Source organism: Pseudophryne corroboree, chromosome 5 (assembly GCF_028390025.1).
Source record: "Pseudophryne corroboree isolate aPseCor3 chromosome 5, aPseCor3.hap2, whole genome shotgun sequence".
NCBI classification, from domain to species: Eukaryota; Metazoa; Chordata; class Amphibia; order Anura; family Myobatrachidae; genus Pseudophryne; species Pseudophryne corroboree.
The window spans coordinates 331,095,092-331,116,632 of NC_086448.1; the positions used below are offsets into that span (position 1 = coordinate 331,095,092).

Below are 21,541 nucleotides of genomic sequence, written 5' to 3' on the forward strand. Positions count from 1 at the left end.
TCATGCTGGGTTTGCATACAATTTTTCTTGCACCTCAGGAGGCTGCAAGAAAAAATGTGTCCTCTGTGGCTGCTGGGCGCCCGAACAGCAGAATAAGTGAATTGCTGTCGTCAGGCGCCATAAAGGCTGCAAAAGATAAAAACCAATTGAATAGGCCTCCATGGCTTTTGTTTGATGGCCTAATCCTAATTCAGCATAACAACTAATATCTGGTCCTCTTGGAAATCCAGCAATTTTTGTGCTTTTCTTCCTTGATGAAATAGAGGTGGATCTGAAGTATACATTACAGGAATAGAACTGGATTGAACAGATAAATATATCAAGCTGCTATCTAAAGTTGAATAAATGTCTATGCCCTAGAGTTAAAAAAAAAAAGTCCTACTCTGGTGGTACCTTGTCCCACTGAGTATAGCATTTTGTTGTAGGTTACCACAGTGAAGGTTTAAGAGGATTGCTTTGAAGGAAACAACACATTTCATATCTAGTGGACCTGCAAGAAGGTGTGGAGATTCTGGTCCAAACTCTGGAGGGTGAATCAATTCAGTGGCATGGACACACTCTTCCTATCTGGAACACTCCATAGTGGTGTCAATTAAAATTTGTGATGCTGGGGATACCCTAGTTGGTTTATATATGTAAAACACCAGTAAGTGAATAGTTTGGTATGAAAAGTTAGTTTCTGAAGGAGCCTTAGAATAGAATATTTTGCATAAAAAGGTAGACCCCTGGAATCAGCTGTTTAGTCATTGACCTGTGCCTGTATGTCCCATAGCTTACATTTCTCAGAGGTGAAAAGTGGATTGGATTAGTAAACAAGAAGAAGACAAACAGCTTGTTGGATATGCCCAATATATTTGACTAGATGTTTCCCACCTCTAGATCTTAAAAAGGAATGTGTTGGACCTTTGATTCTGTGGGACTTAGGGCCTAATTCAGATCTGATCGCAGCAGCAAATTTGTTAGCTAATGGGAAAAACCATGTGCACTGCAGGGGGGACAGAAATAACATGTGCAGAGAGAGTTAGATTTGGGTGGGGTGTGTTCAAACTGAAATCTAAAATGCAGTGTAGAAATAAAGCAGCCAGTATTTACCCTGCATAGAAACAATATAACCCACCCAAATCTAACGCTCTCTGCACATGTTATATCTGCCTCCCCAGTAGTGCACATGGTTTTGCCCATTAGCTAACAAATTTGCTGCTGCCATCAGATCTGAATTACCCCCTTAATTGGGGCCTTTTCTCATCTCTTCCCCACTTCTCCCTGGTCAGAGGTCGCCTTGTCCCCTCTTTGACATTCCCTATCCTTCCTTGACTTTACCTTCTTTTCACCCCTTGTGAGATTATTCCTGGTATGCTGCTTTCCGGCACATTATCCTGTCATATTAATGTTATTGTCTGGTAATGTAATATAATATAATGTAATATGTAATATAACTGCTTTGTACTTCTATTACTTTACCCTTTTTTCTATCTTTCTGTCTCTTGTTTTAAATGTCAGAATAAAACATTGCTGAAGGTAAAGAGAACTGTATGTTGTAAAGTAGTGTGTGTTTTCAGACAATTCAGTGCACATTTTTTAAAGTGATTGTTGATGAATTTGCATTTGATCAGCCAATTGCTGTGTCAGGATTTGATTTAAGATCATTCACAAGGGAATAACATATTTCCACTCTTATACAAATACACATCAACCCCAGGTCGCAGGGTATGATCTTCATCACTGTTAAGAGGTTCTGGAGTTACCATGGCAACTAAGGGAACAGAAAGGAAAACTGTAACTGTGCTGTAATCCTATATTTGCTATATTACCATATTATTATATAATTGTTCCTTCTGACTTTGAAATGATCACTTTACATGAAAAATTTGGTTCATTAATTTTACATGCTGTTTAATTCATTTAACAGTAAATAATGTTTGCCTGGAACAGTAATCCACTATGCAGACCAAATCTCACAGGGATCCTCACTATGTATTTGACACATGTTAATAAGAAATTTCTCAGCATTCACCCAGTGTTTATCTACAACCAGGATATTACAGTCCCAAATCAGTTTTGTCAAAACAAATTTAAGCCCTTAACACATCTTCTAGGATTCTGTGGACCTGCTTGTCTTAACTAGCTGATCCAGGAAATATACCAGATGTTCTAAACGTTATTTGTTCCTGTGTCCAATATACTTTCCAAGAAAAATTACTATGCTCCAGCCATTCATAGTAACTGCCCCATTTGCTTCATGAAAATGCCAATTTCTCAGCAATGCATCAAAACCTCCATTCCTTCGTCTCAGTTTTCTCATTCTTAAAATCTGTAATTTTTGAAAGTAACTAAATAATGAAAAATCAAACCACTATCACAACTGTTTTATACATAGAAATACTTCAGCAAAAGTCTATATTTTATACCTTATGGAAATCAAATGAATGTGAATTTTGGGCAGCCAGTTGCAAAGGTTCACTTAGATATTTAGTTTTTAAACTAACATGATTTTAGCAAAACTCTGTAAAATCTGACACTGCTTCATCTGTTTTCTAACTAGCAATAAAGACCAAAGGCGTAGCTACCATAGGTGCAGGCAGTGCAGCTATGGGGCCCAGAGCTGAGAGGGGCCCACCTTCCCTGTCAAAGTTACATGTGTTATATACATTTTTCGCCATTGGGTGGTACGTAGGGGTCCTTTCATACTTTTTCCTTGGGGCTTGCCAAATATCTAGGTATGCCCCTGGACCTGCTCATTGTAGTGTGGTATAAAATGAACTGGAGGGTATTTTAATGTTATATAATATGAACCAGGGCACTGTAATGAGGCACAATATGAATGGGGAGCACTATATATCATAATGTGAATTGGGGGTACTGTGCGCCATAATGCATACTGGCAGCTCTGAAATGTGATATAGGGTAAACTTAAGCACTACTGCGATTCATAAAAGAAACTAGGGCACTACTATGGGGCATAACATTAAATAAGGCTCTACTATGGTTCAGAAAATGAACTAGGGCACTATTATAGGGCATTACATTAACAACTACTGCAGAGAAGTGTCTCTCTAGAAGCATTGGGATGGGGCCCCTTCAAAATGTTGCCATGGGGCCCACAAAGTTCTGGCTACACCAATGATAAAGACACATCTATATATTTATATGAAAGCACAAGGACGCAGACATAGGGGGCACATGTAGAGTGTGCCAAAATTGAACCGTAAAATGCGACCAAAAACAGACAAATTTTGCGCAGGTTACATAAGTAGATTAATTTTCAAGCTCTACATGGGTAAAAAATGCACCAGATTGATGCAGTAGCAAACAGTAGCATAGGCGTCTGGATTATGCCAAGGAGATGTGGCTTGACAGTGATTGTAGTAAATGCAAAAGTGACCGTACCCAACCAGTACACATAATTGTACACAAATTAAATACAGTATCAGATAGATAGATAGATAGATAGATAGATAGATAGATAGATAGATAGATACTGTAGAGAGATAGATAGATAGACAGACAGACAGACAGACAGACAGACAGACAGTCTGTGTCTTGGTAGTGTTAATTATAAATACTAAAATTGTATTTACCATGAAACATACAATACAGATGCAAATACAAAATTCCAAAACTTCATATAAGCACCCGTTGTCTTCTTGCAAAAATTAAATGGTCTGAAAACAGATAATGAATTAACAATGCAAATAGATCATAGCAGCCACACTTATAATAGCAATAGTATCAGAAGGACAGATCAAGAGAGACGCAATCATTCAGTCATTATTGGTAGACAGTTGTTACATGCAGCATTACCCTAACCCCAGGATACAATTTATAGGAAGTTTATCTAACATGACTTCCTGGGTTTCAACAAATAGATCACATCCTTGAATGTGTATGCAGTTATGGTCACAACAGGGGCACAATGGAAGGGCTTCAGCTCAACCTACATTAAAAAAGCTAAGTTACATTTCTTTAGGCTTCAGTGCAAGATATTTTCAGTCTATTTTGCAGAGGTTTGTTCCTTCCTTATAGAGTGATCTACAATATGCAAGTCATTTATAAGCGCTTTGTTCTGTGAACTAAGCGATTAATAGCATCCATTAGCTAGAATGGGATTAACTAATAATCACTTGTTCATGCAATTTTTTGGGACTGCTCAGGGTAGTGAATGTTGGGGGTAATTCCAAGTTGATCGCAGCAGGAAATTTTTTAGCAGTTGGGCAAAACCATGTGCACTGCAGGGGAGGCAGATATAACATTTGCAGAGAGAGTTAGATTTGGGTGGGTTATTTTGTTTCTGTGCAGGGTAAATACTGGCTGCTTTATTTTTACACTGCAATTTAGATTGCAGATTGAACTCACCACACCCAAATCTAACTCTCTCTGCACATGTTAGATCTGCCCCCCCTGCAGTGCACATGGTTTTGCCCAACTGCTAAAAAATTTCCTGCTGCGATCAACTTGGAATTACCCCCTGTTATGTAATCAGATTTCAGTTAAATTAATGTCAAGTGAGTAATTCAGCACAATATCATAAAGCAACCCAGTGTTTTGTAAATCTGCAATCTCATGAGATTTAGGGGCCAAGTATTGATTACATTGCATGAATGTAGCAATAATCACATGCATGAACAGCGCTTGCAATGCCACTATGCATACATATAGGGGTATTTTCCATGAAAAATACCCTGAGTATGTGCTGCACATGGGCTGCCGCTGACATTACCGCTATCGCCCGTCCCAATTAAATGCCCATTTACAGTACACCAGGGTTACAGTGCAGAAGCCAGCATTTATCGGGGACTGTAGGTAAATGAAAAAAAATGTTTATATATATATATATATTTATTTTTATTTTTTTTACACAGTGATCAGTCTGTGGTCTTACTAGACACACATGGCTGGTAGGTGGCACTGGCTCACGACTCTGCTTTGCCTGTCATAGGCGAACTGTGGACAACGCTGTCTGAGGATAGCGTTATTATCACAGTGCTGCCTCTGGTATTTTTTCACTTTTTTTTTTTTAGTTAAATTCGGCCAGATGCATTTCCCATTATAAGTATGGGAAATGGATCTGGTTACAAAAAAAATGTGGATTAAATGATTTGGGGGAGTTTTTCATGAAAATTGCTCTAAAAGCCCTTTAATAAATTTAAGTGAAACTATGATAATAAAAGGGTGCGAAAATACCTATTTTCACATTATTTTAGTATAAGAATTGCTGATAAAGCATAAATCTGCCACTTAGTCAAAAACATGGCAAATGGCTTTAGTTTAGGCTTTATGGTAGAATAGTTACATTAGATTTTTCATCAAAATATTCTGACTGTATTCAATAAACCGTTATATATATATATATATATATATATATATATCTATCGGGTGTAGTATGGTATGCCTGTGGCTGGGTTCCCGGCGGCCAGCATACCGGCACCGGGATCCTGACCGCCGGCACACCAGAGCTGGGCGAGCACAAATGAGACCCTTGCAGGCTCGCTGTGCTCGCCACGCTGCGGGTGTGGTGGCTACACGCGTCACGCTATCTATTCTCCCTCCAGGGGGGTCGTGGACCCCAACAGCCGGCATACTGAATACCACCCATATATCTCACATATGCAGTACTATTTTTCTGGAAAAGTGATGTGAGGTTCCCAAATTTAACTCTCTCTGCACATGTTATATCTGCTCCACCTTCACTACACATGGGGCCTATTTCAGACCTGTTCACTCGCTAGGGTTTTTTTGCAGTCCTGCGTTCGCATAGTTGCCGCCCATAGGGGAGTGTATTTCTGTATTTCCGCTTTGCAAGTGTGCGAACGCATGTGTAGCAGAGCTGTACAAACAGATTTTGTGCAGTCTCTGAGCAGCCCGGGACTTACTCAGCTGCTGCGAACACTTCAGCCTGTCCAGGACCGGAACTGACGTCAGGAACCCTCCCTGCAAACGCTTGGGTACGCCTTCGTTTTTCCAAACACTCCCAGAAAACGGTCAGTTGACACAGACAAATACCTTCTTCCTGTCAATCTCCTTGCGAACGCCCGTGCGAACGGATCCTTCGCACAAACCCATTGCTGAGCGGCGATCCGCTTTGTACCCATGCGACGCGCCTGCGCATTGCGGTGCATACACATGCGTAGTTTAGACCTGATCGCCCGCTGTACGAAAACGCAGCCTAGCGATCAGGTCTGAATTAGCCCCATGGTTTTGCCCATTAGAGAAAAATTTTGCTGCTGCAATTAGGTCTGAATTAGGCCACGAGTTCCTGCTGGTTCCTGCTGAAAAGTAGCGCTGTGTATATGAAGTTTGTTTAAACAGACAAAAATGTAGATTGTGGGCCTGATTCTAAGTACAGGTTGAGTCTCCCTTATCCAAAATGCTTGGGACCAGAGGAATTTTGGATATGGGATTTTTCCGTATTTTGGAATAATTGCATACCATAATGAGATATCATAGTGATGGGACCTAAATCTAAGCACAGGATGCATTTATGTTACATATACGCCTTATACACACAGCCTGAAGGTCATTTTAGCCAATATTTTTTATAACTTTGTGCATTAAACAAAGTGTGTGTACATTCATATAATTAATTTATGTTTCATATACACCTTATACACACAGCCTGAAGGTCATTTAATACAATATTTTTAATAACTTTGTGTATTAAACAAAGTTTGTGTACATTGAGCCATCAAAAAACAAAGGTTTCACTATCTCACTCTCACTCAAAAAAGTCTGTATTTCGGAATATTCCGTATTTTTGGAATATTTGTATATGGGATACTCAACCTGTAGTAGTAAGTTAAAACGGCGAGTCAGTAAACTGTGTGCAGCATATCATGCTTACATCACCTTTATGGTGGCTAGATATGTAACTGTTTCTCTCTCTACGAAAAATTACCATTTTTAGTGTCAACTGGGCAGTTACCTTGCGGACATATGCAAGACACTCCCTTCATGGGAGTGTCGTGAGAGTGTAGCCAGAGTTCTGTGCTATTACGAGGGGCATGTATGAAGAATGGAAACTTTCAGATGGATCTTTGCAAACAGCATTGATTGGATTAGGTTTAAGTGCCAGTACTAATGATGACAGTTCAGGCTGTGAATGAAAAAACAGTGGGCGGTGTGACTATGCACCTGAAGGCATGCAGATATTTGCATTTTCATACGGTAATTACGCTGGCTGCTTGTGGCTGCTTTTAGTGTGACTTAGAATCAGGACCAGCATGTGCATATGTACATGGTTAGCATATCTGGGTATCTCATACCTGTTTTGGTAGTCACTTTTAGAAGGTAACCATCAAGATCTATATGAAATTGGGGTGTTTCATAAGGCAGTGAGATCCGTGTTCCATTCCATTTCACTGTGAGATGCTGCTGAAGACTAATACTGCTCCCTCCCATTACCAAGTCCACTGTTTTTGTCCAGGAAAAAGAGTGTGTGCGCCGAGCATCATTTCTTACTAACACTTGAAACGATGAGGTAGACGTTGAACAGTCCTTGGTCAAAACATATTGACATGTTCCTTGAAAATTGAATGTCCGTCCATCAAAGGTATTATAGTGGGGGTCTCCAAATACAGTACATACTCCAGGTTCTACGTCAAAATAGAAATTGTTAATTAGTAGTGTGCAGACTTGTATTCTTCAATTAACTATTTAATTTGAAATATGAAATACTGCATTCATCAACATGACAAACATGACCCATTTCCTTTGCCGCCTAGCCTTATACTACACACTAGCTGGCACAGACTTTACATTGGATGGCTCAGTATGTCTGTGACAGAAACTAATGTAGATTCTATGGTGGTGGGAGTAAAAGCATTAAGACCACTGAAAATCAGTGTAAATATAATTCTATTTCATACATTATGGTGTCACTGAGACAGCCTGTAGAGAATAACTTATCAAATTATACAATTGCTTTATTTTTACTCCATAATCTTCTTATAATGTCCAAAATGTATAAACCTTTGGGGCCAATTAATTATTCATATCCTGTAGAATATTTCCACATGATGATTTTTTAATGCTTTTCACTGGTTCAGACAAAACTGAGCAATGTTTTCATTAATATAATTGTGGCTTTGTGTGCATAAACAAAAAGAACAAGGCTAAGACAGAACCCTGTAGCCAACTGAATCGCCTGTTTTGAGTCAGTCTTATTTACGCGTGGGAATTCCCTCTGGATAAAATAGCTAGCTGCATACTTATTATAGCACCATGGTTCACATGCATCAGTATGACAGGAGCCTCACATCATTACAATGTACAGTTTTGACCGTCATTTGAAAAGCATTGACATCTAAGCAAGACAGATATGATTATGGAATACAAAAAGATACTCTGACCCTAGTGAAATGTACAGTACCTAAAACAGGATATAACAGTTGTTTTCTAAATAAGCTATGACAATCAGAGCAATTAGATCATTGTGCATTGCACAAACACTTCCCTGAAGCAATGTCAAGATAAAAATGACTGTAAAGGCCAGAACTCACGGCCCGATGCTGGAGAGATGTGTGCTGAGCGGTTCGCTCAGCACACATCTCTCCCGGCGCTCAGCACAGTGCGATCTGTGCTGAGCGTGCGGGGGGAGACGGGGGGGCCGCTCACTTCACCCAGCGGGTGAAGTGAGCGACCCGCTAGATTGGCCTGCATGCAGGCCAATCTAGCAGCAGCGATAGCGATGCGCGGGGCTGCGCATCGCTATCGCTGTTAGGGCTACACACGGAGCGATCTTGCTGAAAATCTAAGCAATCTAGTCAGATTGCTTAGATTATCGCTCCGTGTGTACCCCCCTTTAGAGCTACAGATGTGTCCTCATACAAAGAGTATCTTTACACCATATTGTGTGAGATGCCCAGCGTGACTGGGAAGCTCAAAGATGAGTAGTGTGCACATTTTTATTTACGTTTTTCATCTTAGTCTGATAGCAGACAATGCCCCAGCTGCTATAAAATACTATACAAGAATATTAGAAGTCACTGAGTGTTGACTATACTATACAAAACTCTGCAGGAGAAGGAACACAGTGGCGGGTTCTCACACTCTTATAATTCACATAGAGATAAGCATTTACACTGACATCGACAAATGTCATGAATAAAGACACTGGCAAACTAACACTCACAAACTGGCATTGACATCCACGCTTACTGAGCTAACATAAGTCTTGTGAGCTGTGAAAAATCTTTTCAGGTCGGCAACAGTAATCTTGGGGTCTGACGCACTCATGTTTTTGAGAATCCCCATCCCTCCACTGTTGGTACAGGCAAGTCGCTCTTGTGTCTTTGCAGACTCATCCCCCTATCTCTCCAGCCTCATACCCATCTATGTCTCTCAGCCTTATTTAACCCTGTGGCTCTCCAGTCTCATCCTTGCCTTTGTCTCTCCAGCCTCATCCTCTCCTGTGTCTCCCCAGCCTCATCGTCTTCTGTGAGTCTCCAGCACCGTCCCCTCTGTTCGCCTTCCCCTTCTCTGTGTCTTCAGCACAATCCCTCCTATGTCTTTCTAGCCTCATCGACCATGTCACTCCATCTCCATCCATCAGCACATCCCCCCCATATCTACCATGTCTGTCATCCTCCCCATGTCTCTCACCCTCAACCCATAATGTCCCACAGCATCATCCCCCTATGCCTCTCAACCCCCCCCCCACTGTGCCTCACAGCCTCACCCCCAATCTGTCTTTCCAGTGCACCCCCCCCCTCAGTCTCTCCAGCACAACCAGTGTGTCTGTCAGCTCCATCCCCTGTGTCTCTTAGTTCCATCCCCCATGTCTCTCAGCTCCATCCCCCATGTCTCTCAGCACCATCCCCCAGTGTCTAATGGTCCCATTCCCCTCTGTCTCTCCAGTACATTCCCCTGTGTCTCCCTAGCCTCGTGCCTTCAGCACCATCTACCCCCATCAGAGTCGGCCCTAGCCAATATGATGCCCTAGGCTAGATTTTGGCTGGTGCCCCCTAGCACCACCGCTGGTTCTGCCTCTGACCTTGCACCTCTTTCCCAGTACCATCACTCCTCACCCATAGCAGTCCTTATTTTGGTGTTTGTACCCCCTATATTTGAAATAGGAACAGTTCGCACATTTTGCGCTCAGCCCAAAAAGGGGTGTGTTTGCTGGCAAGGGGCATGGCCACACAATAAACCCAATTCCAATTACGCCACACAGTACTGCAACTTTATTCACATTTGATCATGTGATAGTGTCCATAATTCATATTACATCCCACAGTAGTACCACTTTACCTTATAAATGTTACTCCTCACAGTAGAGCCCCTTATTCACATTACATCACACTAAATTGCTCCTTATATTAACATTACACTACACCCTATTGCTCTTTATTCACATTAGATGACACAGTAGTGCCCTTTCTATATGCAACGCCACATAGTAGAGCACCTTATACACATAATGCCACACATTAGTAATGCATTTATACACATTCCACACAGTAATGCCCCTTACACATATGAGACACCTTATTACTGTCCTTATAAACATAATGTGCCTTACACATTATAACAACCTTTATTAATACCCTTTTACACATAATGTCCCTTACACATATGCCGCACATTAATGCCCTTATACACATAATGACACACAGTGCCCCTACACATTTGCTGCACATTATTAGTGCCCCTATACACATAATGACACACATACAGTAGTACCCTGTTACACATATGCCGCACATTATTAATGCCCTTATACACATAATGACACACATAGTGCCCCTTACACATATGTTGCACATTATTAATGCATTTTTACATGACACACATAATGCTCCTTACAGGTATTCCGAACACTACTGCACAACCAACCCACTCACATGCACACAGCACTCACACTCCCACTAACACTGTGACCTCTGCCTTTGCTTGGATACAGATGTGTCCTCATAAATCTTACCTCAATGCTAACGTTGGGCACATATTTTTTATTTTTTTATTTTATTTTTATGAAAATGCATCTTATTTGCATTGCTATGTAGCTAGGATGTACAAGCAGGTTCTGATGATTAAAATGATATGCAGCATGCCTATATACTGTGTGAGATTGTGGCTGTATCTGCATATGAAATGCTACACACAGAATATAGGCATGCTGCATATCATTTTAATCAGCAGAAGCTGCTGATGCCCCTAGGTATATCAAATGCCCTAGGCAATTGCCTAGTTTGCCTATGCCTATGGCCGGCTCTGACCCCCATGTCACTGCATCTCCAGTCTCCCTCCCAGAGACTCTCCAGCCCACATTTACCTTCTGCTGCTTGGTCCTCTTCATGGCTCCTCTGCCATTTATTTTTATTTTTTACTCATTCTATTATTATTAATAAAAGGAAGTCTACACAGATCACAGTGATATGTACAGTGCTTCCCACCAACTCTCCTGCCAGAGACAAGTCTATATTGTGTCCAGGTTTACCACCAATTTGTGGCAGGTTCTAAACCTGTTTACCCCCAGGACTCTATTCTTTGTGATTCAGAAATAAGCCAGAATATTAATTATTAAATGGTTATCAAGCTAGTCATAGATAGTGCATGACCAAGTAGCCTTCCATGTTTAACACTTTTGCCTCCATAGTAACCCCAAAAAGAACATAGCCCATATATTGTATCAACTGTGCTTGTCCATTTCACCTTGTAACAGCTACATGTACATGTAGCTGAAAAAGTAAAGAGGTCTAGATATAGCCTACCTACACATATAGTTCCCCTCATTATTCCAAAAGCATATTTTCCCCCAATATACAACTTGTTGGACTAATGTATTTAGCACATCAGAACAACAAGAACATATCAGGCTGAGCTTTCTGTCACGTACCATATATGGGTATACTGAATTATTGTATTAGTCCTTACTGCAGACAAGGTGCATTATGTGCATGAAAATATAACTCCATTAAATATGTATCCTAATGCCACCTTAGAGACTATGGGCCTGATTCAGCGGGGTATGGGTCATTGGGTAGACACAACTTAGGTCGACAGTCATTAGGTCGACCATGGAAGGTCGACATGCATTAGGTCGACAGGGACAATAGGTCGACATGGTCATTAGGGTGACATGTACTAGGTCGACTGGTCAAAAGGTCGACATGGTTTTTTAAAACTTTTTTGGGTGTCGTTTTCTTAGTAAAGTGACGGGGAACGCCAATTAGTACACCGTGTCCCCTCGCATGGCTCGCTCCGCTCACCATGCTTCGGGCAAGGTGCCTCGCTCTGTTACCACTTCGCTCGGCACAGGTTACCATTCAAATCGTTGTCCACGTGGATCGTTAAGTATGAAAAAAATGAAAAAAATTGTGAAAAACTCATGTCGACCTTTTGACCTGTCAACCTAGTACATGTCGACCTAATGGCCATGTTGACCTATTGACCATGTTGACCTAATGCATGTCGACCTTCAGTGGTCGACCTAATGACTGTCGACCTCAGCTGTGTCGACCTAACGACCGTATCCCATTCAGTGGTGCACGCAATGTTGATACTGGAAACAGGGATGCGATTTTGCCATTGCGCATGCAGAGTAACTCTTGGTCTTGCGATAGCTGTTGCTCCAGGAAGGCACCCTGACCCTTGTGAAGCTGCTCGGAGCATCCTTGGGATGTACTGCACAGTGTTCTTCTTTTTAGAGCTGATGACCCACCCCTAGGCATGACATCAGCATAGAGCCCTGTTACGGCCCTGTTTCAACCATGCTATTTTTGCTTTGTCATTTCACACATTGGAATCCTACAGTGTTGGGCTTAAGTAAGCTATATACACACTCAATTTTATACACACTTCAATTTTATGATCAGGCCAACAAACGGAGTGTTTTTTGGAAAATTGAAATCTCCAATATCTGTCCTACAGATTATGCAAGTTTTCATTAGAAGGTACAGATTTTCTGCCACTCCACACTGATTTTGCATAAGTCTGCCCGCAACGAGGATGACAAAGGGGCAAATTTACTAAGCTTCTTAAATGCTGTCTATCAAATGTTGTCTATCATTTATCTATTGCCTTTTAGAACATGATAGACAGTGTCTGATTGATTTATATGGGCAATATCACCAATTCTCTGTTTTAGAAGCTTTACTGAATTTACCCCAAAGTGTCGGGGAAATATAAGAAATATGGGCAGATTATTGAGATGCGCGCACACTGCTCAATATTAGGATCGAAAGAATGTGTTTGTGGATGTTTTATTAACCTTTTATCGGTGAAATACTCACACTATACATTAAATGAGGTTGATCAGCCGATTATTGGCAAAGCGGCCCAATAATTGTATAGTGTGTACCTAGCTTAAGGTAAACTTGGATATAAGCATATTTTTGCCTGCTTTTTCATGCATAAATAAGTAGTTTTAGTGACAAATCAGGGATTATACCTCCTTAAATTTAGAGGGAAGGTGATTCAAGCATTGTCCAAGTACAGTAAGGGTGTGTTCATGTAAATGCAATTCATGCAGAGCACATAACACATAATATGCACTGATGTTGATGATTATCAGCAGTTGCTGATTGGCTGATATTTTACACTGATTCTATTACTATTATTAGTTTGGCTGCTGCAATCTATTAGTATATTTTGTTTGCTATTTGCAATAGCATTTGCTATATGCTATTTTTGCTATTTGCAATTGGCCCATGATAGGGGAAGAAATCACGTGTTTGCATTTATTTGAACCTAACTAGTACATTTTGTATTTGTGTCTGTAAATTTAATTGGTCGTAAATGTGACAGTATTTATTAATAACACTATTCAGACATAGGCTGTCTAATGTATATGATATTTCAATAAATAACTGTTTTGTATACAAACTGAGTACTGTAACTTTTGAAGTTAAAATTGTGCAATATGTTTCTTAGTTTTGGGCGCCTTTTTATTCCACATCTTTGGCACAAAATACACCCACCTCTAAATCATCCCCAGTTTGTGAACATTCTCATTTTATGGAGTTCAAAATCCAATGAAAGAGCTGTGATGTCAAAGTTCAGTTGCGTAGTATAATTTTGGTAAGACTGGGAACACTAAAGGTCAAATACTGTCAGAAAAACATGAACATTTAATATATGTTTTTAGTTAGCTATAAAATAGCACAGTATTTAATAATACTGAATTGCAAATCATATTATCTATTGAGGGATATGAATTTGAAGAAAAAAATGTACTGTTGAAAATACAAATACTGGGGTGTAATTCGAATATTTGGTACATCACTGCATTGCGTTATAAATGCCCTCCGACCTCCGACCCTTCCCCTCATATTCACCTAATTTAGCTTGGTACGGCCAACTACCTATTTTCCTCACTGTTATGCTCTTTATGGTTAAAGAAGAAGGGAACATAAGAGTTCACTTGTCCTCAGAGCAGAATTTCATTTTGAAGCACTGATAGCAAACACATGCACACTGTATTTTCAAACTTTAAATGGCTAATATCAGCAGTCAAACTGTAGACTGCAGAGGGTGTGTTCAAACTTCAAATTGAAATCTAAATTGCAGTGTAAAAATAAAGCTGTCTAACATTGTCTAACATTTGTGGGCTACATGCAAAAGCTGCCAGTATTTACCCAGCATAGAAAAACATATTAATGTATTTGCTCCTCTTGCATGGAAACATGGTTTGTTCCAGAAACAAAGTTACTTACTTTTTTTGCTTTACTTACAAACATGAATGAGGCCTATAGGGCCCGGCATAACTGCTGGGTCCCATTGTGGCTGTTACCTTGGTAGTTATAAATAGGGAAAAAAGGAACGGCTGCGCAAATGTATAAGAGCAATTGATAATAATGTATGATGAGCAGTTAATGATAAGAGCTGACGTGTAATAAAGAAAAATGTATTATATTAATACCATTGGTTATAACACTTTAAGTCTAAATATAAAAATCAATAAAAGCATTCATGCAAAGGTTAAATGTGGCAACACCTTGATCAATGGACTATGTGAGCTGCAAAATAGTGTCATTTTGTTAAAAAGAAGAACCACAGGGTCCGATAGTTAATTTTACAGAAGTATCCACAGTTCCAAATAAACAGCCAATCGGTGTATTGCTGAAAATAAATGCCGTGAGGGGGTTTCAAAAGCAAATGGATGCTGTCATTTTGCACGTGATTGAATACCTCTCCTAGGGCTGGTCCGTACCGAGCGTCCTTGGTATTGGGTCCTGCAGTGCCCAGTGTCCGTCTATGCGGCAAGGAGATGGACGTGTTGTAGCCAAGCAGCCAGCAATGGATGGTGCAATATCAGCAGCGTGCTGAAGTAGAATACCAGCGGCCATGTGATGAGCCGGGATACAGGTGGCTCTATGAGCAGCTCTCTGCCTTGTAGGTAACAGACTCCGCGGCGTACTGAAGGGAATGACCGGCGGCCGTATGATAAGCCGGGATGTGGAGCCGGTACGGACCAGCCCTAGGAGAGCACTGAGGTCATGGGTTCAATTCCCACCATGGCCCTAACTGTGCGGAGTTTGTATATTCTCCCCGTACTTGCGTGGGTTTCCTCCGGGTGCTCTGGTTTCCTCCCACAATTCCAAAATATACTGGTAGGTTAATTGGCTTCCAACAAAATGAACCCTAGTGTGAATGTGTCTATGTGTACATGTGATAGGGAATATAGATTGTAAGCTCCACTGGGGCAGGGACTGATGTGAATGGCCAAATATTCTCTGTATAGCGCTGCGGAATATGTGTGCGCTATATAAGTAACTGGTAAATAAATAAATGTTCACACAGTTGTGAACTGTTACAGAGACACATATACGTTTGTGAAAGTATTATTTGTAGGTGGTCGGGGGCAGGAGCAAATACACACTGCTGAACCACTTCAGATTTGCTAATTGCGAATCATGATTTGCTATTTGTGAATATATTGATTTTGCGTGCATATTTTAGCAATTTGTTTTTGGAGTTATTCCTGCTCTATTATAAAGTTCAGCAGCAGCCTAATATTGAATGCAAATTCTAAAAGGAAAATAAATAGCTAAAAATTTGGGAATAGGTTTTATGTGATATACAGCTAGTTTATTCAGAGGGCATTTGCTACTGGTGCCTATGGGGGTCATTCTGAGTTGATCGCTAGCTGCATTTGTTTGCAGCGCAGCGATCAGGCTAAAAAACGGCTGTTCTGCGCATGCGTATGCGGCGCAATGTGCACGCACGACATACGGGCACAATGAATAATGTAGTTTTGCACAGGGTCTAGCGATGCATTTCAGTCGCACTGGTTGCCGCAGAGTGATTGACATGAAGTGGGCATTTTTGGGTGGCAACTGACCGTTTTCAGGGAGTGCTAGGAAAAACGCAGGCGTGCCAGGGAAAACGCAGGCGTGTGATGTCAAATCCGGAACTGAATAGTCTGAAGTGATCGCAAGCGCTGAGTAGGTTTTGAGCTACTCTGAAACTACACAAACATTTTTTGCAGGCGCTCTGCAAAACAACCGTTCGCACTTCTGCTAAGCTAAAATACATTCCCAGTGGGCGGCGGCATAGCGTTTGCACGACTGCTAAAAACTGCTAGCGAGCGATCAACTCGGAATGACCTCGGAATATGCACACAACTAGAGATAAAGTAGCTTCAGCGTTGCATATGCATGCAATTGCAGCTTTTTAATAAACGCCTGTGATTGGGTCACAATTTTGTTCAGCTCTGCATCAAGCCCATTCTTTTTATGCAGCTAAGCATTATTATATGGCTAAATACAATACAAGATCTCCCAGATATACAATAATGGAAAAATGATAAACAAACTTACTCACTTTCAGTGCAAATAGGACAGCATCCTTTTCTATTCAATATTTTGCCCTGTGAAACAGAGATCAGTGAAATATGAGTCACAGAAGCAACGGTCAGTGCACAGTACCGTGTTCCTAGAAGGGTGTCCTTACAAAAACTCTTTATTTGTTTAGATGGTCTTCTCCATCTATCTGATATTTATCTATCTACTGCGGAATTCTCTATTACATAGATCTATCAATCTATCTTTCACATATCTATTTATAATATATATAGTATAAAAAATTCCTTCTATGCTATGCTCTTCATTCTGTTTATACTATTTTAAATGAGTCCATAAGATTATTACAAAAAATCAAATTGTGTTAAGTATGATTATTATTATTTTAGTTATTGGTAATATTAATGTCATCATGTTCCTTTATTGTTAGGGTGCATCACTTCCTGCCCCAGTTACACTTATAGGGCCTGATGCAGAGTTGAATGTAAATGTTACTCCAAAGAAGCGTGAATGGATAAAATGCATATTTTCACCCATATGCAGAGCTTTACACATCTTGCAAAGTGATCACCCTTCATCAGGGCCATGTTACACCTCCCCTATACTAACTGGAAGGTGCAAGATATGTCTCCAAAGATGCACAGTTTCGCTTACATCCATCTCTGCACAGTGCGCAGTTCTGTACACCACTACTCATTTTTGTCACATTCGGGGGGTGGATTTATGGGTGAGGGCACTCCTAGGCAGAACAGCAATGGCCGCCCTCCCCCTGCCTATTTCTATCATTTAAATTGGTTATAAGCTTTCATTTGATGATAGACAACTTAACCGAATAATAAAGAAAAGCACTAAATATTACTTTTTTTAAAATGTATGTATACATATTTACTAAGTAGGACATCTTACAGGGGCAGTATGTACATGTCCTACCCATTTACACACCACTCAAGATGGCATATAGCATACAGTGGAAATATTTGGAGTTACTGGTATATTTGCAGTTACTTGCACATTTTGGGCTGACAGTACCAACACAAGCATCCCGGTGCCGCCCCCCGAGTGTCTAATAGGAAACTCACCACAGGTCACAAGTCAGTGAAGCCTCTTCCATCTTAAGTGTTGTTGCAACTGAATGTGTATGATTCTGCCTCTCAGTACGGGAGGCAATCACGAGACTGCCTGTTGGTCACGGGTGGTATTCAGTAGACCGGTTGTTGGGATCCTGGCACACAGTATACCGGCGCAGGAATCCTGACACCTGGCATACCGACACCTTTTCTCCCTCTTGGGGGTCCACGACCCCCCTAGAGGGAGAATAGATAGTGTGGTGTGCGTGGTGAGCACAGTGAGCCTGCAAGGGGCTCATTTGCGCCCACCCCACTGTTGGCAAGCCAGCAGTCGGGATCCCAGCACTGGTATGCTGGCCGACGGGGACCCGGCTGCCGGCAACTCATTCTACACCCGTCGGTCACAATGCCGACACCGGTATCCAGACAGGCGGTGAAATGCCACAGTCGGAATACCGGCTACACAGGCTATACTCCCTCCAAGGGTGTACACGACACCCATAGAAGGAGAATATAACCTGTGGTGAGCACAGGGAGCCACCTTGACCCCAGTGAGCTCGCAAGGGGCTTCCTAGCGCTCACCCAGCTGCCGGCATACTCGCCGCCTGTGAATAGTATGTATTCCCTCAGTACACTCCATTCCAGAGCATGCACAGTGCAGAAACATGCATATGTTCAAATCAATATCAGCCCCACAATGTCTGTTCATCTAATACAGTATCTATCTATCTATCTATCTATCTATCTATCTATCTATCTATCTATCTATTATCTATCTATCTATCTATCTATCTATCTAATATCTATTACTTATTTACAAGGTGCCACAAAGGTTTAGATGAATACATAAATTAGTAAGAAACTGTACAGTATTTTAAGTATAGCTAGGATTATTATTATTATTATTATTACTTATTATTCAGGCACATCACTTCCTGTCCTGGTCAAAATTGCAATATGTAACATTTCTACCACTATTATATATATATATATATATATATATATATATTGTATCTGTCTATCTCTCTCTCTTCCTATCTCATATCTATAATTTATTTATGGACGCCACAAAAAGTCTATAGTGCCATACACATACAGATGGGTCTACGGTTATCTTGACTAGTTTTCTGCGCCTAGGCACAACATGATTTATTAGCATAAACCCTTCATCTATTGTTCTCAGCTGCAATACAATACAGAGAACAATACAGCAGGGGATTAAGTCATTACATCAGGGGATTAAGTCTGACTGGCCAGTCTCAGTTAATCCTATTAAAGGTCAAGATAAGCTTGAACCCATCTGTAGTTTACAGCAAAACAGTACATTAAATAACAAAAAGAAATAATAACCATAACATACTGATACAAAAAAATAGAACAACCACAATTACAAGGTGGAGCAGAGAATCTCATTAGAACTTGAAAAAACAATCTGGACAAGTACTGCGACAGAACAGGGAGCAAGTCAGCGCAAGTAGAGCCTGTGCTCAGGAACATGGGCACAGCAGCCAGGGCCGAAGCGCTGATGGAAGATAGGAGACCAGGGAAGTATGGAGACGAGGAGCTAAGGGCAGAGCCGGACCTAGGCATAGGCATACTAGGCAACTGCCTAGGGTATTTGGCATGCCTAGGGGCACCGGCAGTTTCTGCTGATTAAAATGATATGCGGCATGCCTATATTCTGTGTGTAGCATTTCGCATGCAGATACAGCCACAGTCGCACACAGTATATAGGCATGCAGCATATCATTTTAATCAGCAGAAGCTGCTTGTGCATCCTAGCAGTATAGCAATGCAAATAAGAATTTACTTACCGATAATTCTATTTCTCATAGTCCGTAGTGGATGCTGGGACTCCGTCAGGACCATGGGGAATAGCGGGCTCCGCAGGAGACAGGGCACATCTAAAAAAGCTTTTAGGTCACATGGTGCGTACTGGCTCCTCCCCCTATGACCCTCCTCCAAGCCTCAGTTAGGTACTGTGCCCGGACGAGCGTACACAATAAGGAAGGATCTTGAATCCCGGGTAAGACTCATACCAGCCACACCAATCACACCGTACAACTTGTGATCTGAACCCAGTTAACAGTATGATAACACAAACGAAGTAGCCTCTGAACAGATGGCTCACAACAACAGTAATAACCCGATTTTTGTAACAATAACTATGTACAAGCATTGCAGACAATCCGCACTTGGGATGGGCGCCCAGCATCCACTACGGACTATGAGAAATAGAATTATCGGTAAGTAAATTCTTATTTTCTCTAACGTCCTAGTGGATGCTGGGGACTCCGTCAGGACCATGGGGATTATACCAAAGCTCCCAAACGGGCGGGAGAGTGCGGATGACTCTGCAGCACCGAATGAGAGAACTCCAGGTCCTCTTTAGCCAGAGTATCAAATTTGTAAAATTTTACAAACGTGTTCTCCCCTGACCACGTAGCTGCTCGGCAAAGTTGTAATGCCGAGACTCCTCGGGCAGCCGCCCAGGATGAGCCCACTTTCCTTGTGGAATGGGCCTTTACAGATTTAGGCTGTGGCAGGCCTGCCACAGAATGTGCAAGTTGGATTGTACTACATATCCAACGTGCAATCGTCTGTTTAGACGCAGGAGCACCCAACTTGTTGGGTGCATACAATGTAAACAACGAGTCAGATTTTCTGACTCCAGCTGTCCTTGAAATATATATTTTTAATGCTCTGACAACGTCCAGTAACTTGGAGTCCTCCAAGTCGCTAGTAGCCGCAGGCACCACAATAGGCTGGTTCAAGTGAAATGCCGAAACCACCTTAGGGAGAAATTGAGGACGTGTCCTCAATTCTGCCCTGTCCGAATGGAATATCAGATATGGGCTTTTGTATGACAAAGCTGCCAACTCCGAAACTCTCCTGGCTGAAGCCAGGGCCAACAGCATGGTTACCTTCCATGTAAGGTATTTTAAATCTACCGATTTTAAAGGCTCAAACCAATGAGATTTGAGAAAATTTAGAACCACGTTCAAATCCCACGGTGCCACTGGAGGCACTATTGGGGGTTGTATATGTAGTACACCTTTGACAAAAGTTTGTACTTCAGGCACTGACGCCAATTCCTTCTGGAAGAAAATTGATAAGGCCGAAATTTGAACTTTAATGGACCCCAATTTGAGGCCCATAGACAATCCTGCTTGCAGGAAATGTAAGAATCGACCCAATTGAAATTCTTCCGTTGGAGCCTTCTTGGCCTCACACCACGCAACATATTTTCTCCAAATGCGGTGATAATGTTGTGCGGTCACTTCTTTCCTGGCTTTAATTAAAGTAGGAATAACTTCCTCAGGAATGCCCTTCTCTTTTAGAATCCGGCGTTCAACCGCCATGCCGTCAAACGCAGCCGCGGTAAGTCTTGGAACATACAAGGTCCCTGCTGAAGCAGATCCCTTCTTAGAGGTAGAGGCCACGGATCCTCCGTGAGCATCTCTTGAAGTTCCGGATACCAAGTTCTTCTTGGCCAGTCCGGAGCTACCAGTATTGTTCTTACTCCTCTTTTCCGTATAATTCTCAGTACCTTTGGTATGAGAGGCAGAGGAGGGAACACATACACTGACTGGTACACCCACGGTGTTACCAGAGCGTCCACAGCTATTGCCTGAGGGTCTCTTGACCTGGCGCAATACCTGTCCAATTTTTTGTTGAGGCGAGACGCCATCATGTCCACCTTTGGTTTTTCCCAACGGTTCACAATCATGTGGA

At 41.5% G+C, this 21,541-nt stretch overlaps 1 protein-coding gene across 2 annotated transcripts in view; it reads right to left on the bottom strand.

Annotated features, from left to right (window-relative positions):
- BMPER (BMP binding endothelial regulator) overlaps positions 1-21,541 on the bottom strand; it is a 432,288-nt gene that overhangs the window by 100,276 nt on the left and 310,471 nt on the right. For both annotated transcript variants that reach the window (XM_063922535.1, XM_063922537.1), the window contains exons 11-12: positions 16,762-16,807; positions 7,260-7,589 (exon numbers count right to left, since the gene is read on the bottom strand). In XM_063922535.1, the coding sequence (XP_063778605.1) occupies positions 7,260-7,589; positions 16,762-16,807 (376 nt within the window). The remainder of the gene's footprint in view (positions 1-7,259; positions 7,590-16,761; positions 16,808-21,541) is intronic.